Raw genomic sequence first — 25573 nt, 5'->3', positions numbered from 1 at the left:
CAACTGCTCAGGTGTGTATGGTGGATATTTGACCAAAAATGGAAAGAAGAAGAAGTCTCGACGAAAGAAGAATGGATACGAAAACTTGTGGAATATGCAGAAATGGCAAAACTTACCAGGGGGGAAATAAGAAATCAAAGATTTCAAACTTTTTATAAAAGAATGGAAATGGTTTATTGAATATTTACAAACAAACTGTAAACTGATAAGAACATTGGCTGGAATATTGTAATAACCTGCAGTTTTATAAGAGTATATCTTTCAAGGAGATGAATAAATAATTCATTCATTTGTTAATAAGTTAATGAAGTTAATTAGGAATATGCAGGAAATATTAAAAAATAAATTTAAGGAACCACAGAAAGAGGGAAGGGGAGTTTTGGAATGTTAAAATAATTGTAAAACTATTGAAATGTATATAACTGAAAATCATATATATATATATATAGAGAGAGAGAGTGTATGATGGGACCCACCTATTCGTTGAGTGTTTCCAAATGTTACCACATGTTTCAGTGCTCCACCATGTAAAAAGAAAAAGTACTGTGTACTGTGTACCTAGCCTATCTGGCCTGATGCTCTTTTGAGAGATACAATTTCAATAAATCATGATAAAATAAATAACAAATAATGCTGTAAACACTACTTGTACCTAACTTTTATTCCCTTTTTAGATTGGTTCTGATCAGCAAAATATCTAAACCTGACCATTCTACTCAAAATCCCACCAAGGAAGCATTCCCCTCCCTGCACAAATACACACAGAGAGCTAATTTCATCCGTAAAGGTCTTTAGAAAATTTTTGTAGATAGCAAGAAGGAAGCCTGGGGCAAGTGGAGAAATTAGACATCAAAGGGAGACTCTTTCTGCAACCCTTCAGATTGACTGTGGTTTAGGGGCAACACGTTGGATTTGAACAGGAAGCTTAGGGTTTTTTGAATCCCTGCTCAGCTATAAATGAATCTTGTTGTGGGTGTCTTTGGCTGTCACTTATCTCACAAAGTGACTGTGAAACTAAAACAGGATGGCTCGTGTGTAAGTTGCACCGGGAGATGGGCGGAACGAAAAGTAATAAACATGTCCCCCTCTCCAATTGACATTAGTGTAGCTGTCATGCCCCTTGCAGAATGCTGCAGGGTTTGGAGGTATGGGAGGAAAGGTGGAAAGTAGTCAAAAGTTCATCAGTATACACTTCCTTCTGTGGAAGAAAGACTTGTTTCTTTTAGCCCTTGCCTTCACTTTCCGGCTTCTGGACTAGGGGCTGAATTCAGAGAACATGGAAGTCTGTAAAAGTTCAGTCTAGGATTTTTGCAGTGAGGCTGGCAGTGACTGCAAGCTGTGAGTGTGCTGATGCTGGCATGCCAAATGCCATTGCGATTAGTGAACTGATCACTGCACACTGAAATAATAAAGAGTGCAACTCTTGCGAAACTGTAGAAGTACAAAACAAACAATGAGGTTGAAAAGGAACAGACAAGCTCCAAAGGAGGGACAGTTTTCCTCAGTAAGTCCCTGGTTATGCCAAAGAAATCCCAGGGGTAGTTGAGACTTAAAGAAGAGTTAACAATTGTCTTCCCTCTGGAGTTATTTTGTTTTGTTTTGTTTTACATTAAATAGATGGAGGGCCAGCTGAAAATAAATATCACAATATGAGTTTGACTTATTCTGTTGTCAAATCTGATTTGTATTTTGCCCTAGCCATCGGGCAGAGATAAAACAGAAGTGGCTTCAGAATGCAAGTTTGCAAATAATTTACATTTTGCCACAATACAGACATGAATAATCAACCAAACCTATAAAGTATCTACCTGTGCTATAATTTTACAAGCAGCAAAAGCAAAAAATATGCCATTTATTTAGTCAAAGTGTCGTGGTGACACTCATTATCGCCACTATGTTGAGTGAGTATCGCATTTGTACAGTGGTACCTCATGTTAAGTACTTAATTCGTTCCGGAGGTCCGTACTTAACCTGAAGCTGTTCTTAACCTGAAGCACCACTTTAGCTAATGGGGCCTCCTGCTGCCGCCTCGCCGCCGGAGCATGATTTCTGTTCTTATCCTGAAGCAAAGTTCTTAACCTGAAGCAATATTTCTGGGTTAGCGGAGTTTGTAACTTGAAGCATATGTAACCCGAGGTACCACTGTACTTGAATTCTGGAGAGAAAACATAATGAAATCCACTCTTCTGTTAGCCAACCTAAGTCCCCCATACCTTCAAAAATCAATAGTTAAGGGGACTAGCCCCCACTCTGGCCTACCTGTAACTCAAGCACTCTTATTGCACCATCTCTTCCAATATCTCACTGAGCTAGATATTTCAGATCACCCCACAAAGGGTGTCACCTTCATAGGCCTGTTATGTTTTTGTACAGTTGATGCATCTCAGGGTTCGAGTAAAAAACAAAGTAGATCCTGCAGGCCTGAAATCTGCCCAACCCTCTCTGCAAAAGGACGAGTGGGTCCTTTGCTTGTTCATAGGTAAAATTTGTGACCTCCTGTTCCTCACTTCATAGATCTCTGGGTATATGTCTTGTGGTTCTTGTGGTTTTTATATAAGCTAGTCACAAAAATGTCACAGTTTTTTTCTACAAAGAATGAGGACCAGTGCAACCCCTACAGCTATGGATAGATATGATGCATTTGAGTTTATATTTCAAAACTTTACTTTATTACATAACAAAGCTACATGTTGGGTCCAGATTTGGAAGACTAAGTAAACTAGGAATCATCCAGGTGATCAAGGTTAGGAAGGGGAAGGAGATAATCTTCTGTGATTACAAGACGACATCAATTTTGCTTGTTTCATTTCAGGACAATATTGCCTTGTTCTTAAGAGGCTGTAAGGAATTGGGGCTTAAAGAATCTCAGCTTTTTGACCCAGTAGACCTGCAGGACAACTCAAGCAAAGCAACAGTCAGGTAAGTAACACAACACCTACATTTCTGGAATTACAGTGGTGCCCCGCAAGACGAATGCCTCGCTAAACGAAAAACCCGCAAGACTAAAGGGTTTTCCAATTTTTTAGCGGCTTCGCAAGACGAATTTCCCTATGGGCTTGCTTCGCAAGACGAAAGCCCATAGGGAAATCTATGGGGACAGCGGGGAAGCGAAGCACCGCCTTCTCCTCTGTTCCCGGACCTGTCCTGAAGGCTTGCGGTGGGAGGAAGGTTTTCCTCCCCACCGCCAACATTCAGAAGGCTGTTCTGAAGGCTGGCGGTGGAAAGAAAAGCCCTTCTCCCCCGCCAGCCTTCAGAAGAGTTCCCCGCAGGGCTCTCCAAATTGCGGATAGCAGCCTGCTGCCCCTATCCGCAGCTTGGAGAGCCCTGCGGGGAAGTCCTGCAGGGCTCCCCAAGCTGCGAATGTCTGCCCCGCGCGAGGGGTGCTCTGCTTAAGAGCGCCCCTCGTGCGGGGCAGCAGGCTGCTATCCGCAGCTTGGAGAGCCCTGCGGGGAAGTCCTGCAGGGCTCCCCAAGCTGCAGATGTCTGCCCCGCACGAGGGGCGCTCTGCTTCAGAGCGTCCCTTGCACCGGGCAGCAGGCTGCTATCCGCAGCCTAGGCAGCCCTGCAGGAACTCTTCTGAAGGCTGGCGGCGGGAGAAGGGCTTTTCTTCCCACCGCCTGCCTTCAGAAGGCTGTTCTGAAGGCTGGCGGTGGGGAGAAAAGTCCTTCTCCCCCCGCCAGCCTTCAGAAGAGGTCCGGGGACAGATTATCCCCGGACCTGGTCTGAAGGCGGTCTCCCTAGGAACGCATTAATTGATTTTCAATGCATTCCTATGGGAAACCGTGCTTCGCAAGACGAAAAACTCGCAAGACAAAAAAACTTGCGGAACGAATTAATTTCGTCTTGCGAGGCACCACTGTACATGCCTGCATTATATCTATAATATATTTTTTGCTATGTGGAAAGGGTGTAGAATTTCAAGATTCATGGCTTTCTCTAGCCTACTCTATCTGCCGTATTCTTGTGCCAGTGCTAGCTCCTAACAAGGAACAGAGTGATCATTTTTTTAGCTGGACTATGGCAGTTTCACATTCATTCAGAAGTCTGCTCTGTCCCCATTTTCTCATCAACCTGAAATTCTTTTTTTTAAAGAGCCATTTAACAATTCAAAAATTTGTATTTTATCACAAAATGATATTTAAATGCACATCTTATTTCAAAATGTGCATTTTGAAACATTTTATCATTTTAAAAACCCACAAATTTTTGGATTATTATTATTATTGTTGTTTTGAGCCAAGAGCAGTAGTGGAAATTTGGAGGAGTGCGGAATCCGAATGAAAATCATGCTCTGGGGTTGTGCACCAGAAGAGCCAATTCATCTCTGCATCTGTGCACCTGCATGAACCTGCCAGTCTTCCCCATGCCAGCCTTGCCCAGGTAAACTGCAGCAATGCCAGTGGCTAGAGGGCAGCACCATGGCTTCTTCCCAGCATGTGAGCTGCTACTGGCATAAGATTAAAAGTGGGCCTTCTGTTTCAGTCTGAGTTTAATAGCAGATCCCAAGACCCAAAGCAAAAAGAATGTGAAAAAAATAGCGTTGCATGAACGAAAATACAAATGGTGGCAACTGACTTTTGAATTGTGCATTCCACGTTTCACACCCTATTTAGCAGCATTTATGTTATTTAATTAATTTTTTGTCTCGTTTTATACATTCTGTAAGAGCTGTACAGTGAACATTGGTAAAAGTTGAGTTACAGCAGGGGTCAGGCCAGTCCACTGTCCCTCAGACCTTGTGGGGAGCTGGACTATATTTTTTGGGGGTGGAAATGAACGAATTCCTATGCCCCACAAATAACCCAGAAATGCATTTTAAATAAAAGCACACATTCTACTCATGTAAAAACACCAGGCAGGCCCCACAAATAACCCAGAGATGCATTTTAAATCAAAGGGCTCATTCTACTCATGTAAAAAAACACTGATTCCTGGACCATCCGCAGGCTGGATTTAGAAGGCGATTGGGCTGGCTCTGGCCCTGGGGCCGTAGTCTGCCTACCCATGAGTTAAAAGGTAAAGGTACCCCTGACCATTAGGTCCAGTCGCGGACGACTCTGGGGTTGTGGCGCTCATCTCGCTTTATTGGCCGTGGGAGCCGGCATACAGCTTCCGGGTCATGTGGCCAGTGAACCAGAGCAGTGCACGGAAACACCGTTTGCCTTCCAACTGGAGCGGTACCTATTTATCTACTTGCACTTTGATGTGCTTTTGAACTGCTAGGTTGGCAGGAGCTGGGAAAGAGCAACAGGAGCTCACCCCGTTGCGGGGATTCGAACCGTCGACCTTCCGATCGGCAAGCTCTAGGCTCTGTGGTTTAGACCACAGTGCCACCCGCGTCCCCATACCCATGAGTTAGAGGATCACTAAAGGGAGCACCAGTTTTCTTGGCTTTTTAAAAAAGATCTGTGCACTACACTCTACCCTGGACTCAGCGGCAGAGCATATGCCCACGCTGCCCAGGACGGGGCGCACTCCTGAGGGGGGGCGGAGCGTGCTCTTGAGGGGTACGGGATAACCACTCGGGTGCACAAAGCAGTGCACGCTTCCTGCAGCTGGGGGCAGAGTGAGCCGCCGATGGCGGACATTCGGTGCGCCACCCGCCTGCAACTCCCAAGCCGGGAGTCGCGGGTGGGTGGCGTGCCAAATGTCTCCCCCCTCAGCAAAGGCACCCGGGGCGGTCTGCCCCCACCGCACCCCACTTCCTCCGCCCCTGCCTAGACTGCTGCCAATGAAGCACTTCTTGTTGTAGTAGCAAGGGCAAGGGGGAATTCTTTTGTGCCCAGGAGCACAGGAACTGATCCAGGAAGGAACAAGGTCTAAACATCATTGGAAGATTCATGTAACAAGAAAGGGGACTCGGAAGCTGCTGAAAATGATGAGCAGGCCAAGCAGGAGTAGGATTGGTGCTTGGGTGGGTGACAGAACCCCATAATCAAAATGCTGGTTCATGGGTTCCCAGAGATGGCAATACCAAGCAGTCGGGCATGTCTGAGATGTTATAGGGCATGGGAAGGAGGACCTCCTCCCCACATGGGGCTTGGAAAGTCCCAGTGAGATGAGCGAAAAGGGCTGCCCAGCTCAATGGAACCAGAGTCCTGTGCAAAATATTTACTGTAGTTTTAACATTTTGCCTGGGGCACTGAAAGGTCTAAATTCCAGTCTTGATTAAAATATAACCCGATGCTTTGAAAATGTATGCTAGGGTGGTATTGAGATTAAAGCATTTGTTTTTTTGGGGGGGAAAGCAGCTTAAATTTATGGCACTTTTGCATATTTATGCTACCAATGCTTCTAAGTAGGCAGAGAAATTAAGTACCTTGTTGTTGCAGATTAAAGGGGCTTTCAAGATGGTTTATAGTGCTCATTAAAGGATCCTCAAAAGCTTGATGGCCCTATGATTAAACAAACCATCAGCCTGTTTAGCTTTTGATGAAAATGGTAGACAGTGCGTCTGAGTGTGCATGAGAGAGAAGGAATTCAGCAAAATAGTTGTCCCTTGCCACTCACTCACTCATATACACACAGCAACAAACACTGCCATTCCAAAGTGGTGGGGATAAATAGCTATGTTTTTATTGGTGATGTTTATCCCTGCCGTTCTCCCAGTTTGCTCCAGCAAACACAGTTCCAATATGGTCTCACATTCAAGTTCTGTTCAGGCCCAGGGCTGCATCGATCACATTTGGATCATTCTCTGGAACAATCTAGTTTATCCAGCAAGGCTTAGTTGTGGAGTCCACCGATCACTGGGTCCACTCAGACAACTAAGGCCCTAGTTCTGAAAGGGTGAGTAAGAATCCCTTGTGAGAACTTGAAAAACACATGGGGCAGGGCTGAATCATTGGTAAAACCAATGCCAGCCCTAAGCAGTATCTGGAACTGAACGCAGAAACCTCATGATTGAGTTCCTACATTGATCCACTTTCTGGCTTTAGATCTTGGAGACTTGGCTGAAGAATTCACCTTTTCCATAGCAGACCTCATCTGCTCTTACTTCAAATAGCATGATTTTCCCAACACTTGATCTTGCCTATAGTGGGCTCTGCAGTTTTGGCAACATGATGATTGTGTTACCTAGAACTATGAGCCCTCCTTAAGAATACAATGGAACCTCAGTTCTTAAATGCCTTCGTTGTCGTACGTTTCAGTTCTCGAACGCCGAAAACCCAGAAGTAAATGCTTCCATTTTTGAATGTTTTTCGGAACCCCAACATGTGACGCAGCTTCCACTGGGTACAAGAAGCTCTTGTAACCAATGGGAAGCCGCAACTCGGTTTTTGAATGTTTCGGAAGCTGAATGGGCTTCCAGAACGGATTTTGTTTGAGAACCGAGGTACCACTGTAGAAGGAATTGGAAGCAAGCAACATTAGCTTCCTTTGGACATAGTATGGTCACCCATGAAGCCAGCCCTTGCTAAAAGATCCTTCATGAGGTCCCTGGATGTCCCTCCCAGAAACCAAAAGCAGTTTTCTTGGGACTCCTGATTACAGCTCTCCCATTTCAGAACTAGCAGCTTTGAACCTTCCATGTATCTTAGGCCAGCAGAAGGGACCCTTCTCCCCAGCTTTCCTTTCAGGTCTCTGCATTCTAAACAAGTTTTGATTCAGGAACGTAAAATGGCTAAGAACCATGGTATTTTATTTGTTTCTCTGTTACCCCAGCGACTGCCCTTTATTTGCTCATATAGCATTTAAAAATGTGTCCCCGCCCATTAGCGCAACCTCTGGATTTCACTCAGCAGTGTAAATGCTGTTATCTGGAGGGTCACAGGCTGTGTTGTTTATCTAGACTTAGCTCAAGAGTCAAGTAGAAGCCAAATCGAATCAAATTGGCTGCTAAAGGAAGGTGCACTGACATCGGACGTCATCCCAGGTTCCTCTTGACTAGCTGTGACTTCCCACAAAATCTTAACCCAGCTGTTTCCCGGAAGATGAACTGTCAAAGAACAGTAGTCTTCTGTCTAACGCTCACATTCCTGACTTATGGCCCAAGCCTGTGCACTTCTGTACTTGACATGTAATACTGCCATGGCATGCCAAATCCCATTTATGTCTGTGCAGGCGAGTGTTCATTGCGGACCCAGTCGCAGTGACCCCTCCACAGGGAGCAGGGCCTAGCCTGTGAAGGTGAGATAACTGGACAGGACAACGTTCTGGGATTTAAAAACATGGCCACAACTTTATTGATTTCAGATGTAGGTTGGACATCTGAAATTCGGCTGAGGCACTCCTGGTGGAGGGGCTGCTCATAACAGGGTCAGGCCCAGGATTAATGGTTCCTCCACAAGACACAGGTCTACACAGGTGACCCTCCTAGGGCACTGAAGGAAGCAGCTGCTCACCCCATGACTGGGTAAGCAGCCATTCCAGGCAAAGTACATAGAATGGGGCACAGATGGTTGTGATATTTTTTTGGGGGGGGGGATGGGAGCAGTGCCACTGAAAGGAGGCAGAATAACCTCAAAACATGACCGTGCAAGATAATAATAATAATAATAATAATAATAATAATAATAATAATAATTTTTTATTTGTTCCCCACCCATCTGGCTGGCCGCTTCCAACAAAGATTAAAAATACCTCAAAATGTCTCATGTCACAAAATGTCACATGTCTTCTAAATGTCAGGTAGTTGTTTATCTCTTTGACATCTGACGGGAGGGTGTTCCACAGGGTGGGCGCCACTACCAAGAAGGCCCTCTGCCTGGTTCCCTGTAACCTCACTTCTCACAGTGAGGGAACCGCCAGAAGGCCTTCGGCGCTGGACCTCGTGTCCGGGCTGAATGATGGGGCTGGAGATGCTTCTTCAGGTATACTGGGCCGAGGCCATTGAGGGCTTTAAAGGTCAGCACCAAGACTTTGAATTGTGCTTGGGAATGTTGTGGGAGCCAATGTAGGTCTTTCAGGACCTGTATTATATGGTCTTGGCGGCTGCTCCTAGTCACCAGTCTAGCTGCCACATTCTGGATTAGTTGTAGTTTCCGGGTCACCTTCAAAGGTAGCCCCACGTAGAGCGCATTGCAGTAGTCGAAGCGGGAGATAACTAGAGCATGTACCACTCTAGCTATATTTGTGTGAACCAACACTGGAGTGGGGAGAGTAGCTAATCCCCAGCCATGACTACATTTTTACAGCCTTCCATGGGCTTCGGGGCAAAGATTTGGAGATGGGATATTCCTCTGCACGTGAAGTATCACTGTACAATTTTGGGCTCTGACCAGTCCAACAGCGGCACTTAACCCAGCTTCCTGCTAGGGGAGTCCCCACTGCTTACCAGGAGGGGTGAGGTGTCAGGGTGGGCAGGGCAGGGCAGGGCAAGCACACCAGTGGAGCCAATTCGGATTTCCTGGTGGTGTGCTTGCACCATGCCTGCCACCTGGCCTTTCCTACTCCTTCAGCTGGTAAGCTTGCCAGGAGGTCAGGTAAGTGCAGGGCTTGGCAGATGCCCTCTGCTCCAATGTACTCTTTGTTATAGGACAGGGATCAGCAAACTTTTTCAGCAGGGGGCAAGCCCACTGTCCTTCAGACCTTGTGGGGGCCGAACTATATTTTGGAAAAATGAAGATGTTTTATACATTCTGTAAGAGCTGTATAGTGGACATTGGTCTCAGCAGTAAAAGTTGAGTTAGAGCAGGGGTCAGGCTGGTTCACTGTCCCTCAGACCTTGTGGGGGCCGAACTATATTTTTTTTGGGGGGGGGGAATGAACGAATTCCTATGCCCCACAAATAACTCAGAGATGCATCTTAAATAAAAGCACACATTCAACTCATATAAAAACACAGGCAGGCCCTACAAATAACCCAGAGATGCATTTTAAGTAAAAGGGCACATTCTGCTCATGTAAAAACATGCTGAAACCCGGACCATCCGCAGGCCGGATTTAGAAGGCGATTGGGCTGGATTCGGCCCCCGGGCCTTAGTTTGCCTATCAGTGGCGTAGCGTGGGGGGTGCAGGGGGGGCCGGCCGCACTGGGCACAACATCTGGGGGTTAGGGTTAGGGGGCGCAAATCCACGGGTTAGGGGGCGCAAATCCATGGGTTAGGGGGCACAAATTACTTGCCTTGCCCCGGGTGCTGACAACCCACGCTACGCCACTGTTGCCTATCCATGTTATAGGAGTAGCTCTGACACCCGAACAGGGTACATTCTTGTCCTCATCTGTGCAACAACCCTGAAAGTAGCTAAGTGTTATCTCCCTACTGCAAATAGGAGATCGAGGCTGAGATAGTGATTTGCCTAAAGTCACCTGCAGACTTCTTGGCTGAGGCGAGATTTGCACCAGGGACTTCTCACTCACAATCTCAACTACTACACTAGCGTTGCACGAGCAAGCTGGATTTTACGACGCCTGAAAGACTAACGCATTTCTTATGAGCTACGTTAGGAAAGAGCCTGTTTCATTGGCAGACGGTGAAGATGGGAACATCCAGCCATTATTGGGACATGTTCCCATTTGTATGTCAGCAAACCAATCTGAGTCAGTGGAGCTGGTGTCAAACCCGCAAATGGACAGCCTCTCTCTCACTGTCCACCTGATTTGTCATCCATATAAACAAGTAAACACAAACAAAAGTTAATAAATTGAGCAAGACAATTTGCCTGTGTTTGTGTGTGTTTGCACTAGTTTAGTTCCATTGAGGAAGGACTGCTAACCTGCATTATTTTGTAGCTTTGTTGACTCTGGTAACATTGGGAGCATGTTTTCATGCTATAAACCAAATGAATGATTGCTCTCTATCTTCCCTTCATGTGTTTCTAACCAGCAGACACATCCTGCAGGCTTTTGTTAGGGGGAACATGTGACCGACTGCATAATACAAGCTCTTGGAAAGAGTTTCTCGTTTCTGATATTTCTCTCTCCTTTCTTGTTGTGCTTGCACATCCAGGAATCTTGACTGTAGCAGAAAGCTGAAAAATGTAAGTACTTGTTGCATGTTTCCCCCTCTCGCAGCTATGGATGGTTTTGTTGCCACAGACTGAGCTTGAAACGCAGATGTGGTTGTGTAGCTGAAAAGAGCTTTTGTGTGTTGGCATGCACTTTGTCTTGTTGCAATTCATGATCTGTGGTGCTGCTGTGGAAAGCTATCTTTGCTCCTGCTTCAGTTAGGAAATAGCTTAACTCCCTTAGACACCAGCAAGGTTTTCGGCTTTTGTTTAAACCATATTTAAAAAAACAAAACTATGATTGGTTTCCTTTCTGCTTTTGTTGCAAAGGCTAACTTGGATTTTTGTTAGGTTAATAGAGATGTGTCTGACACTTCAAGAAAAAGCTTTGATGTTTAAATCTAAATAGTGCTATAGAAACTTTGCAGGACTGTCATCCCCCCCCCATCACAACAGCAAACCTCTCTTCGTTTCTGTGTTGTTCTTCAGGGATTGTAGTTTCAAAGCAGCCTTTTCTAGTCAGTCGCCTTGTTGATTGAAACCAGTGACAGCAGGAACAGTTTGGGGATTGTACAGTGAGGAAGGAAACTTTAAATTCAGTTGGTCACAGAGTTAGATAAACTATCCAAAGCCAGACAAAACTTCTGGTTTTCATACTGTCAATTGTAAACTACAGAGAATTCAAGTTGCGTTTGGCTGACATCCTTGGAGACTCCAGGGAAATGCCAAGAACTTTCTGTAATAACTTTTCGAGCCCATAATCACAGCCACAGGTAAAAGGTCCACTGTCATTTTATCCTGCCCTTCCTGTCATCAGTATTGTAATTGTTTTTCCTCCAACAGTGCATGAGCCTTTTTGGAACAGTTGCATTCTGAAGTTGCTGTGAACAAGATTTACTAAAAGCCATTCATTGGCAGGTGTATTGCTTTTCAAAGAGACATTCATAAAGATAGATGTGCATATATAAAATACATACATCTAACTAACCTTCCCAACCAAAAGAGATTCTCGGTCAGGTCTACCAAATAAGAACCTGTGATTAAAACATTTCCATTTTCAATATAAGCCTAAATCCAAGCCTAGTAATAGCAGCAGACATTATTTACTCCTTTGAAAGGCTGGTGAGATATTTTTTTTAAAATAAAAAAAATGGAAATACTTTCTAATATTTTGAAATGATGTCACCAAGCTGTTGCCTTTGGGGAGGAAACTCCATAATTATGTTTCCAGTGTTGCTGCTTTGTTGTTTTAATTAGATAATGACATTATACTTTACCTTTAAACATGTTATTTGCTAGTTGGTTTTTTAATAAAGTAAAGCCCTGTTCTGAATATTCTTTACACAGACATTTCACTGAATTCAATGTGACTTAGCCCCACATTTGACAAAGATTCCTGCATTGCCAGATGACCCTTGTGGTCACTTTCAACTCTACAATTCTATGTTTCAATGATTCTACTCCCATGATAGGCCAAACTAGGCATTGATGGAGTTCTGTGTTTGGAGCACCTGATCCAATTTTCTGTCTGTAAAAGCAACCGTGATGTGGGAGGTCTGCCCTTCTTAGGTCTGTGTCACAGCCCTGATTTTCTGGAACACCTATTAGTCAAAGAGGGTCTAAAACACATGTCTTAACTATTACATGGTTATAGCCATGCAGTGCAGGTCTTTGTATGCTTACTTGGAAGTGATCCCCATTGAAATCGGGACTAGTCAATCAGTAAACAAACATATGATTGGGTTGTGTAAACTACAACCTCATGTTTACTTGAATCAACCCACTGAGGCTTACTTCCACATAAACGGCGGTGAATATATTTAGGATTCTGCTTTAAATATCATTGGGACTTACATCCTAGTGAAAGCGCTTAGGATTGCAGCTGTAAAGGTCCTGACGAAAGAAGAATGGATACAAAAACTTATGGAATATGCAGAAATGGCAAAAGTTGCCGGAAAAGTAAGAAATCAAGATAACAAACTTTTTATAAAAGAATGGAAACGGTGTGTTGAATATTTGCAAACAAAATGTAAACAGATAAGAACATTGGCAGGAATATTGTAATAACCTGCAGTTTTATAAGAGTATATAGTTAAAGTAGATGAATGAATGAATGTCAAGTTAATTTGGAATATGCAGGAAAATAAATTTAAGGAACCGCAGAAAGAGGAGGAAGAAAGTTGAGGTTTGAAATGTTAAAATGATTGTAAAGCCATTGAAAATGTATATAACTGAAAATCAACAACAACAACAATCATAATGGATTGCAGCTGTAACTTCCTACAGAAGTAGACTCCAGAGCACAGCCTCACCTCACGGCAAGCTTGATGGTTCATGTGGAAGGGGCCAAAATACAGTGGTACCTTGGGTTAAGTACAGTGGTACCTTGGGTTACATACGCTTCAGGTCACAGACTCCGCTCAGCCAGAAATAGTACTTCAGGTTAAGAACTTTGCTTCAGGATAAGAACAGAAATCATGCTCCGGCAGCAGCGGGAGGCCCCATTAGCTAAAGTGGTGCTTCAGGTTAAGAACAGTTTCAGGTTAAGAACAGACCGGCCTCTTCCTCCTGTTGCCATTGCCGGGAGTCTCAGCTTCGCAGTGGGTTCCGGATTCACGTCACGGGCTGGATTTAGGACCCGGGTGAGCCTGATCTGGCCCAGGGACCGTAACTTGCCAACCCCTGCACTAGTCACTGGGAACAACAAACCGTGATCCATGGCTTAGCCTTATATCCAAACCCAGGTATTGTGGTTTGTCTGACTCCAAACAAACCATGGTATTAAGCCAAGGTTTGTTACTGGCCTACTAGTTGGCCTTGTTTGAGTGAAACAAACCATGACCCCCATTTTAGATATAATGCTAAACCAGGAATTGTAGTTTGTTAGTTCTGCTGGCTAGATCTCTTATGTTCACAAGTAAACCATGGTTTGCTTGTGATGTGCAAACCAGGCCATTGGGTTTTTAAAAAATGCACTATAGGTAATTCAGGTGATAAATATGAATGTCACACAGTTGGCTCTTAATTTTGACTGTAGTTAAAGCAAAGTGTGATAACTCAGGCTACAGTGCTATGCTCCAGTCCCACTGGAGTCCATGGAGCTTACTTCTGAGTAGACACATATCAGATTGGACTGTCAACATATGGTTCAGTATGTCTGAATACAAGAAAAACATCAACACTCCAAGCTAACTCCTACCTAATAAAAATATGTTATCAGGAAATGAATTATGAAAACTTTGGCTTCCTAAGCAGTATAATAGTGGAACATTTTCAGTTCACACCATTATATATAGATGTGCACCCCAGCCCACAGTCTCCAGAGAATTTGTTTCTGTGAGTGGAAGTTTCCTGTCAGTTATCTGATGCTTATCTAGACTGATTCCAAGCATTGCACCTGGAGTTACTAAATAAACAGGAAAACCACTTTATGTAATAAATGCAACAGACGATTACATTAATGATTGCATTTTTTAAAAATAGAGATTTCTCACAAAATTAATATATCTCCCTGATTATGTATGGTTCATCTAAACTAACATTCTTATTAAGTTACTTTTCACTGAACTCTTTCCCTTTACTGTCCCAGGACTAATTGGGAGTTTTTCTTCCTATATATATATATATATATATATATATCCTGCATGTGGAAATCCCGTCTTGTGGTTTTAATTTTCCTCTTAAGACGATGAAGAATATATGCAATTGACCTCAGAAAGGGGTGATGGGAGGAAAGATCTTTAAGAATGGGGAACGGGTGGGGGGTGGAATTCAGACATAATGGTTCTGACATACAACCACTGTAGATTTTCTGATTTTCATCAACTGATCTGGACCAGATGGCAAGATTGTGCACTCCCTCCTTATCTACATCCCTTTTGAGTGTGAATTCTCTCCACCTTCTCTGTCATTCCCAACCATGGTTAACACTGATCATCTTAACTATGGTTTGCAGCTGGTTAGCAAATTCTGGCTGAGGTAGAATCCTGGTTAACCTGAACCATGCTTAAAGCTGGCGGGAGAACGTGTTGAGAGCTATGCTATCAAATACAGCTAGTGGAGGGGTTAAGAGAGAATGAAATATGAGTAGAGAAATCTGGATTCAGTTGAAAGCACTCATATGGACCTCTAAAGCTCTAAAATGCCTTGGGGTCAGTATACTTTTTCCATATACACCTGCCTAGACCCTAAGATCTTTGTTGGAGACAAACCCTAGTAATGTGAGATGGGGAGTCAAGGAAAAGGCCCCTTTGATAGTGGTACCCAAATTATTGAGTGCTGTTCCTGGAGATGCTTGCCTGGCTTCTACATTAGGTGAAGATCTCTTTATTAGAATATAAGAAATAATAATAATAATAATAATAATAATAATAATAATAATAATAATAATAATTTATTATTTGTATCCCGCCCATCTGGCTGGGTCTCCCCAGCCACTCTGGGCAGCTTCCAACAAAATTAAAAATACATTAAAATGTCACACATTAGAAACTTCCCTGAACAGGGCTGCCTTCAGATGTCTTCTAAATGTCAGGTAGTTGTTTATCTCTTTGACATTTGATGGGAGGGCGTGCCACAGGGCGGGCACGGCTACCGAGAAGGCCCTCTGCCTGGCTCCCCTGTAGCTTTGCTTCTCGCAGTGAGGGAACCGCCAGAAGGCCCTCGGCGCTGGACCTCAGTGTCTGGGCAGAACGATGGGGGAGGAGACGCTCCTTCAGGTATACTGGACCGAGGCCGTTTAGGGCTTTAAAGGTCAGCACCAACACTTTGAACTGCGCTCGGAAACGTAGTGGGAGCCAATGTAGGTCTTTCAAGACCGGTGTTATGTGGTCTCGGCAGCTGCTCCCAGTCACCAGTCTAGCTGCCGCATTCTGGATTAGTTGTAGTTTCCGGGTCACCTTCAAAGGTAGCCCCATGTAGAGCGCATTGCCTGATCCTTTTGGATCAAGCCAAAGTTCAATCCAGTCCAGTATCCTTGTGGGGAAGCCCACAAGCAGTAACTGAGTGCAACTGTACCTATTGGTATTCATAGATGTGCTGCCTCTGAAAAGGAAGGTGGAACTTTGTCATTGTATCTAGCAGCCATTGATAGCCTTATCCTCTACAAATTTTATTTGTCTAATCCCCTTTTGAAGCTGTCCAAATTGCTGGCCGTCTCTACATCTTATGGGAGTGAAGTCCATAGTTTAAGTATACACTGTGTGAAGAGATACGTACTTTCTTCCAACCTTCAGTTTGGTGGAAAGTATTCTATAAATACTAAAGACGATGGTGATATTTTAATAGCATTTATATGGTTTCCCATTACTTGACCTAGGCACTTGTCTGGAAAGGCAAGGTACAATTTTAAGAAGCAAATAAGATTATTGATGTTTGAAACTCTGTCACGCTGGCCACGTGACCCGGAAGTGTCTCCGGACAGCGCTGGCCCCTGGCCTCTTAAGTGAGATGGGCGCACAACCCCAGAGTCTGTCAAGACTGGCCCGTACGGGCAGGGGTACCTTTACCTTTACCTTTACTTTACATGTAAAAGGAAAAGCTTTAAGAGAAGCAGACTGTTGCTTTGGAGTTAGTTTCAATCTGATTATTCCTCATGGTGGAGAAATAAAAAATGCTAAGCCACCTCAACAACCATTAAAATGGTATATTAGTGAAACTTGCAGAAGTTGTAATAAACCCTTGGCATCAGGCAGTCAGTATCTTTGTGATTTGTACCTCTGTGTTGGGAACATAGAACGACATAAGCCAATATTAAAGCAGTTTCATTAAGCGTTGAAGCCTTGTCCCTTGAAGTGTTGCGGTTGCTTGAGTTTTCCTTTATTTGGTTCCCCAGATATTGTTGAACAAGGTTCAACATAGGGAGCTCTGCCATTGCTACTTCACGTACATTAGAAATATCAGCAGTGCTGATGTGATTTCATGTGCTTCAAAGTCTCTGTGTCCATGTTCTTTTGTAAGAGAGCCTTTGAAAACAGCAGCTGACAAATGATTTGATGAGATTTTAAAAGGCTGCTGGAGAGCTGGACAAGGTTGCTGTATTCAGCTGATAGAGTGGTTTGGATAGATCACCCCCACAATTAATGTTCATTTCATTCTTCAGGTTTTAGTCACCATCTATTGGCTGGGGAAAACAGCAAACAGCAGCACTGGTTTCAGTGGAGCAACGCTCAACCTGAGGGAGTTTGAAGGATTGCTAACGCAGCTGAGAAAGGTATTTGCTGTTGGGGTTTTTTCTACCAGTGGAACAATAGCTTCCTCATTAATAAAAGTACAGTATTGTGGGGTAGGAGAACTGGAAAAAACACACACATCTGGCAGCCAATTTGGTTTCAGATAGTACATGGTAAGATGAGTTGAAAAAGCCTAGGACACAAATTTTTATGGCCCTCTAGCGGCTACGCTGGCTCATTTACCAGAAATAATATATTTAGTGTTAACTCTGGAAGTGTATTCTTGACTTTGTCCAAACTAAGCGTCCTAGAGCAAAATATACATAGGAGGCTTAGTTTGGTCACAATCAAGTACAGTCGTACATTGGAAGTCGAACATTGGAATCCGTTCCGGAAGTCCGTTCGACTTCCAAAACATTCGAAAACTAAAGCACAGCTTCTGATTGGCTACAGGAAGCTTCTACCCCGTCGGATTGGCTGCAGGAAACTTCTGCCCCGTCGGATGTTCAGCTTCCAAAAATAGTTTGCAAACCAGAACAGTCACTTCCGGATTTTGCGGCGTTCGAAAACCAAGGTACGACTGTGTACACTCCCAGAGTTAACACTAAAATGCATTACTTCTGGTAAATGAGCCACCATAGCTGCTAGAGGGCTGTGAGAATTTGTATCCCTGGCTTTTTGGACCAATCTACCCATGTACTGTCTGAAACCAAAGAGGCTCATTGGTTGCCAGATGTGAAATATCTTGGCGTTTCTCCCCACCCTCCTACCCTACTAATACACCTGCTGCAATTTCTTCCATATTCTTCTGCGTCCATATTCTTCTGCGTCCATATTCTTCTGCCAACTTCAATGCTCATATTGTTTTTTCATTCTTATCTCTAGCTAGTTGACTGAGGTTTTCTAGCAGAGGGACTGGACACTGATTTAGAGTGACGCCACTAATACTAAGTCACCAGTGGAGGGCTTGCTGCTTATTCAGGGGAAACCCCAAATTTTATGTGGCTCCCGAGGCCTCCTTAAACTATCCCAGTCTTCCATCCCGTCAGAACAGCTTCCTTTCTGCTCATTTCCTCCCTATTTTGCTTGGCTTTTAAAAGTGTTCTTCTTCCTATGTAGTTTTAGAGGGACAGTAAAAATAAACACATTCTTTAAGAAACAGCTTCCCTCCTCATGTTTTGGAAAACTAGTGTGATCCTGTTATTGTGTGCTCCTGAGGTTAACACTCCTGTAAGTAAATTGGTGGTCCCACTGGACACTAAAAGATAATCAAAACAGTGAAGTATACAAAAAATAGCAAACACATTTATTAAAAACCTAAAACCATACAAAGTAGACAGTCGTAGTAAATGCTCAATTTATCCAGCTCTTTCATTGGTACCTTGTAGCGAAGAAGGGATGGTAACACAATTCGAACAAACAGATTAACAAATAAATATCGGAATGTACAGAAATATCGAAACATATCCCTCTTTCCAACAACCAGGTTAGCTTAATAATAAAAGTTGTGATGCAGATGGTTAAAAAAAAAAAATCTCAGCCTCCAATATGTTTGTAATATGTGAAATTGTTGAGGAAAGAGATCTTCTTTGTAGCTATTATGACTGCTTTTATTGCATGTCTGTGAATTTGATTTTTTCCAGATGGCTGTGATAACTGTTGTGTTACGGAATGCCATGCTTCAGATTATCTGTTTTTAAAGATGTCATAATGCAGATGTAAGCAATGGTATTGCACCACATGTTTTGAATGAGGCGATAATAATAGGATACACACACAGAGAGACTGCTTACTTGTTTCCATGTTAATCGCTATGCTAAATAATACTTTGTATTCCAGCAGCGCATTTTCAAGTGTTGAAAGCACTTTGCACCCGTTATCTTGGTTATTCTTACAACAGACTTGCAAGGCAGGCCAGTATTACTAAGCCAAAAGGCAAATTTGTTAGCTGATGGCTGAGGGTTACTTCTCAACTCTTAGCCACTCTCAAACATGAATCTGCCCTAATGGCATAGAAAATATGGAGGTGAAGGAGCTCTAGGTTTATGCATCCTTCCCCATTTTCCTTACAGACAAAACCAAGCTACTATTCAAGTAACAGAACGACAGAATATATATATATATATATATATATTTACAGTTGATTCATTCTTTAATTTGTTCTGTAATTTGTAACTTGAAATGTTTTATGAATGAAAACTGGCCTGTGTCACTGTCTAGCTCATCTGATTTTCATTTACCTTGCTGTCAAGCGTTTTCCACGATAGGGAGACATATTATCTTCCTCCCTCCCCGCCCCTCAAAAACTGGCAATCTGCCAAAGGATTAAACTTATTCTGTTGGTATGTAGAGCTTTGGGGGAATTTGGGAAAGATGTCAGATTCGTTGGGGAGGGTGCCAAGGGGGGGTGGGACGACAAAGAGGGTGTTTAAGTAGGATTGACTTTGGGGTCTGGAGGTCTGGTTCTCTTTTCAGAACGCATGGCATGCATATATAATGTTATGCACTGAACAGCCATCTTGTAGGAATACAAAACAATTTTAATGTGTTTTGCATGCAGTGTGGATGATTACATTTGTATATGCCGTGATGTCTCTAAGTGGGTGGCCAGCTCTGCTTAATCAGGGTGTGAGATAACCCACATCAGTTGAGATATTTTGGGTTACCATTAAAGGAAAAGCAAATTGTCACTTGCTCATACAGTCGTACCTTGGTTGTTGAATGCCTTGGTACTCGTACATTTTGGCTCCCAAACACCGCAAACCCAGATGTAAGTGTTCTGGGTTAAAGGTAAAGGGACCCCTGACCATTAGGTCCAGTTGTGGCCGACTCTGGGGTTGCAGCGCTCATCTCGTTTTATTGGCTGAGGGAGCCAGCGTACAGCTTCTGGGTCATGTGGCCAGCATGACTAAGCCGCTTCTGGCGAACCAGAGCAGTGCACGGAAACGCCGTTTACCTTCCTGCCAGAGCGGTTCTTATTTATCTACTTGCACTTTGACGTGCTTTCGAACTGCTAGGTTGGCAGGAGCAGGGACTGAGCAACGGGAGCTCACCCCATCACGGGCATTTGAACCGCCGACCTTCTGATCGGCAAGTCCTAGGCTCTGTGGTTTAACCCACAGCGGCACCCGTGTTCCGGTTTGGGCAGTGCTTTTTTCTGGGGGCACGCAGGGGTACGCATACCCCTAAACATTTTGTGACTCTAAGTTTGGCCTCATTGAGGGGCAGTATTTCAATATGAGTAGGAAAATGAGAGTTCCCCTAAACATTTTTTTAAGGAAAAAAAGCACTGGTTTCGGAAGTCAGGCGGACTCCCGGAACAGATCAAGTTCAAGAACCCAGGTTCAACTGTAGTTTCATTTTGGCACCACGTGGATTTATTTTACTCAAGGCACCCAAATTGTGGTGTTTTCTTTTCCTGGCAGAGCTGTGCATACCAAGCGAGGAAAGGAGAGCAAAAGGAGAGCAATGCCTAGAAGGGGAAGGTTAAAAGAGTTGCACATATATGTCAACTCTGCTGTATGGGCAAAGTTCCCGACTAAATAAAGTGTACCCCTATGGTCTCCCACCCTTACCTTTAGACTTTCTACTGCCACTAGGCGAAAAATGTCCTCTGTATCTCTTTGACAATAGCTCAAGAGTAGCACAGGCCTTGGTTCTTGACATGGGGTGGTGAATTAAGAGAGACCACAAAAGTATTAGGAAACAAAGTTTATTAACATATTTTAAAAATGATAGTTCATCTTGGGGAAAAGAATTAAATGCAATAAAAGTTACTTGCATGCCAAAGCATCCCTCCCACTTGGAGCAAAAGAACAAATAAACAGAGTTAAGCCCCATCTACTCTCCCTGAAAATTAAACAGTCCTTCACAGTAACATTTTAATGAAACTTACTTTAGAATTGCATCTCTCCCTTCTGTTTTTCCTCCTTATCACGCTGAGATCCACCTTAATCTGGCTATCAAAGCAAGACGCTTGAGGTTTTGGCATTTAATTCCCAAATCCAGACAGTCTAAGTGTGATCCACTGCGTCAGCAAACCCAGATTTATATTTTTATAATATAGAACAGTCCATTTCCTTCACAACATGCTATATTTTTAGATATGCTGTAAGTTGCCCAGAGTGGCTGGGGAAACTCAGCCAGATGGGCGAGGTATAAATAATAAAATTATTTGGCAAATTAAACTTATGGACTATGCAGAGATGGCAAAACTGACAGCAAAGCTCAGAGACTACGACAATGAGAAGTTTAAAAATGAGTGGGGAACATTTATTGTATATGTGCAAAAACATTGTAAACAAGTTGAAACGTTAGCAGGTTTGGACTAAACGCGTGCAATTACCAAAAACTCGGATAATTTAGGATATAATAATGGGTTAATAGGAGATATGGAAATGCAGAAGAATTTGGTGTATATAAGAAATCAGAAGTTGGAATGGAGGGAAGTCGTGAGATTTTAAGAATCTCACTAGAGATAGTGGTGAAAGGATAAATAAATACATGGGGAATGGGGGAGGGAATGTATTTTTGATGTTGATTGTGGAATCATTATTCCTTATGGAAAGAAGAAAAGAAAACAAATAAAAAAATATTTATTTTATAAATAAAATTAATAATAATAATAATAATAATAATAATAATAATAATAATAATAATTACAGCTACCTAGACTTGGTATTTTGAGCTGAAAATCAAAGGGAGTCTGCATACTAAGAGAGGCCTGAGGTCCAAATGGGTAGGCAGAGTGCATTGTGGGATGAAGATGTGGGTTTTTGTATCATTAAGAGAGCACTGGTCAGAAGGTTGAGATTGGTGGACAGCTGCCCTATGTGGTGATCCACTGAACTGCAGGTAATCACTTCAGTGAGTATCCTGTCCCCCCAGGCCAGCCATTGACGCCTCCTAGACAGGGAAGTGCAGAAGAGGGTTTCCAGTTGGTGTTGAGCCCAGTGTTAGAAACTGAGATATGAAAGCTAGGAGCTCAGTGGCACCTTTAACCTAGGTGGGGTTTTTTTGGTGGTGGTGGGGCTATTGGATTGTTGTTTTTATTTTTATTATGTATTTTGTGGTTTTATATCTTGATTTTATTCTGTGAACTGCCCTGAGACCCCTGGGTATAGGGCAGTATATAAATTCAACAATTAACAACAACAACAACAATAATAATAGGTTAGGGGCACAACAACGGAATGTCTAGGAATGCTTTTTTATAACAAGAATAAAGGTAAAGGTAAAGGGACCTCTGACCATTAGGTCCGGTCGTGACCGACTCTGGGATTGCGGCGCTCATCTCGCTTTATTGGCCGAGGCAGCCGGCGTACAGCTTCCAGGTCATGTGGCCAGCATGACTAAGCCGCCTCTGGCGAACCAGAGCAGTGCACAGAAATGCCATTTACCTTCCCACTGGAGCCGGTACCTATTTATCTACTTGCACTTTGATGTGCTTTCGAACTGCTAGGTTGGCAGGAGCGACGGGAGCTCCCCCCGTCGTGGGGATTCGAACGACCGACCTTCTGATCGGCAACTCCTAGGCTCTGTGGTTTAATCCACAGCGCCGGAAATGAATGAACTGCAGATAAAATATTATGTTCATTTTTCACATGGCCTACCTGCCCACCCCTGTAATATTCTTAAGAGGGTCTCTTCTCCAGTCTTCAGAGAGTAGCTGGAAGTAGGGAGGCAGAATAAGGTCCTTCTTTCCTTCTACTCTGCCATTTTTATCTGAAATATTCGGTGCACTACTGCACCCAGAGCTCAGAAACTGCTTGTCCTAATGAAATTCCCTGTCGCAAAATGCGCCTTGAACAATGGGAGTTTCGAACACTGGTTGAGCCTTGCCTGAGCCACGAGCTCTTCCTGAGCTCAGACTTGTTCCTGCATCATTCTTTGTTCCTGGCTTGCTCTGTGATCCTTCTTCCTGGGTTGTCCTCCTGCTCTGATTTACTCTTTTGCTCTCAACTTCTGGCTGGTCCCACAACTCCTGACTCGCTTCAGTCTGCTGTCCAAAGCTGGGTCCTAACAGCTTCAGGATTGCAAGTAAAGTCCACAGAAGTCATACTAACTCTCCCACATTTTCATTAGCCCACTTTATGCACAAATCTGTATTAGTCAGTGCGGAAATAAATAAGTGAACGGGAAAATTCAAAATGCTAAATGTTTGTAAAGCACCATGCCTAGTGTGCTGGGCCCGGTCCAGGTCCGGTCCAGAATACAAAGGTTCCGCTGGGAGTCAGTCCAACAGGGCTGAGGCAGGACATGAGGCAGGAAACCAGGCAAGGACAGGTGCAGGATCTAGCATACAACAATGTTGCTCCCGCAACCAGGGGCAGGGTCCAACAGCCTTTTATCTTTGTCGGGGTAGTGTCCGGTCCTGATCCCCCAACGACTTACCTCCCTGTTTCGCCCGAAGACGAGCACTCCTCCTGCGAGTACTCAGGTCTCTCCTTCTCTCAGACCTTAGTCTCTGCAGCTCGGGAGACGTAGGTGGGTTACTAGATCCAGAGGCCGCCTCAGCCTCCTCTGACCCAACTGGTAGTGGAGCAGCTGTAACTGATGGCCCAGCTGAAGGCAACGAGGTAATCCCTGCATCTGGAGCCAGGGCACACTCAGGCCCCTGACTCAGCCCACTGGTGTTTGTTGCAGGGGAACCTGTGCAGACTGGGACTCTTCAGGATCAGGCCCCAGACTTGGTTCAAATGATGCTTGACGCAAAGGATCTGGTGCAGACTGAGTCTCCTCTGGTTCCGAGTCTGAGCCCAAGTCCCAGGCCATCACACCTAGTAATTTAGAGGCAATTGGGCTAGTAGCTCCGTATGAGTAACAGATACACGCATCTAATTTATTTCATGGAGCATTTTTACCTGGGAAAAAGGACAGTCTCTTTAGCTGTCAGTAGTAGCTTCTGTCGTTCATTGCTAAACAGAAGAAAGAGACACCATGAAACGCTGCATTTTCATCTGATCAAATTATTTTAACTTCCTTAAACTCTTTGATTTTACCTTACAGCTATTTGCCGTCTCCACGCTTGGCCTTAGGGGACCTTGGCTTTCAGCACGCTAAGGGACTTTTGGCAGCCAACTCAACAGTGACCCTAATTACTAAGTTTTCTCCCTGAGAAGTTTGTAGGGCATTTGAGTTTTTGAATCATCCTGCTTCATATTTAAAGCCCTTTGTATGTTTCTGTTCTACCTCCTCTCTGCTGTTCATGGTACTGGGTTTTGTTTTGTTTTGTTTCACATAGGATTTCATAGATCTGATCCCAGGATGTCACCTAATGTGTCATCATAACAAAGGGACTGATGTACAAACTGGGAAGTTTCCAATCTAAAGCTCACCTCTTTCTTGGTAGTATTTAGACAAGCTGGTAGCCTCTCTCTGCCCTGCTCCTCATCTGCAATGCGGCTGTAATAATTGTGGTCAATTTTGGAAGAAATGCAGTGTCTGGGTGACCATAAATGAGATTGAGCTATGTAGCGAAGAACAGTCTTTATTCTTGGGGTCTATAAGGGGGAAGGCCTAAGTGGTCTCCCTTTAGTGCAGGATTTTCCAGACTTGGACCTCCAGCTGTTTTTGGACTGCAATTCCCATCACCCCTAGCTAGCAGGACCAGTGGTCAGGGATAATGGGAATTGTAGTCCAAAAGCAGCTGGCGACCCAAGTTTGGGAAACCCTGCTCTAGTGTGTCCTTTTCCTTTCTTTTATGCAAGCGTACAGTTCCCACAGAGACACGGGTGGCGCTGTGGGTTAAACCACAGAGCCTAGGACTTGACGATCGGAAGGTCGGTGGTTCGAATCCCCACGACAAGGTGAGCTCCCGTTGCTCGGTCCCTGCTCCTGCCAACCTAGCAGTTCAAAAGCACATCAAAGTGCAAGTAGATAAATAGGTACCGCTCTGGCGGGAAGGTAAACAGCATTCCGTGCGCTGCTCTGTTTCGCCAGAAGTGGCTTAGTCCTGTTGGCCACATGACCCGGAAGCTGTATGCCAGCTCCCTCAGCCAATAAAGCGAGATGAGCACCGCAACCCCAGAGTCAGTCACGACTGGACCTAATGGTCAGGGTCCCCTTACCCTTTACCTTTACAGTTCCCACAAGGAAGAGTTTCACTTGTGCCATCCAGTAGATGTCATGTAAGTGGGTACCTTGTATCTGCCCTATATGCCCAAGAGGAACCCTGCAGCATACAAGTCTTTGCTGTACGTGTGCCCTGCTAATAATAGTAATCGTAATAGTAATTATTTCCACTTTAGTATGTAAATTTGGGAGAAGCTCTTGGGGGGGGGGCAGGACCACAGTATGAGACATGAGACCCTTTCATTTCCAAAACATATATATACAGTATCTGTAGATAGGGCAGAACAAGCTGGTCTGAGCTATCGGCTGTTGGTGCACAGGTCAAGAGAATAGGTGTTTTCTGTGGTACTTCAGTGAAAGCCCTTGGCAGCTTACTTATTAGGCTAAGTAAGTTTTAGGAGTGCACCTAAATACAAAAAGCAAGGATGTAAGAACCACTT

At 44.0% G+C, this 25573-nt stretch overlaps 1 protein-coding gene across 18 annotated transcripts in view; it reads left to right on the top strand.

The window, feature by feature from the left end:
• Window positions 1-25573, top strand: part of LIMCH1 (LIM and calponin homology domains 1) — a 219256-nt gene that overhangs the window by 125368 nt on the left and 68315 nt on the right. For all 18 annotated transcript variants that reach the window (XM_083754801.1, XM_083754800.1, XM_083754799.1 and 15 more), the window contains exons 4-6: window positions 2813-2919; window positions 10893-10923; window positions 16991-17101. In XM_083754801.1, the coding sequence (XP_083610927.1) occupies window positions 2813-2919; window positions 10893-10923; window positions 16991-17101 (249 nt within the window). The remainder of the gene's footprint in view (window positions 1-2812; window positions 2920-10892; window positions 10924-16990; window positions 17102-25573) is intronic.

The sequence above is a fragment of the Podarcis gaigeae genome, assembly GCF_964106915.1.
Source record: "Podarcis gaigeae genome assembly, chromosome: 9".
Lineage (NCBI taxonomy): Eukaryota > Metazoa > Chordata > Lepidosauria > Squamata > Lacertidae > Podarcis > Podarcis gaigeae.
This window is presented reverse-complemented; position numbering and strand designations above follow the sequence as displayed.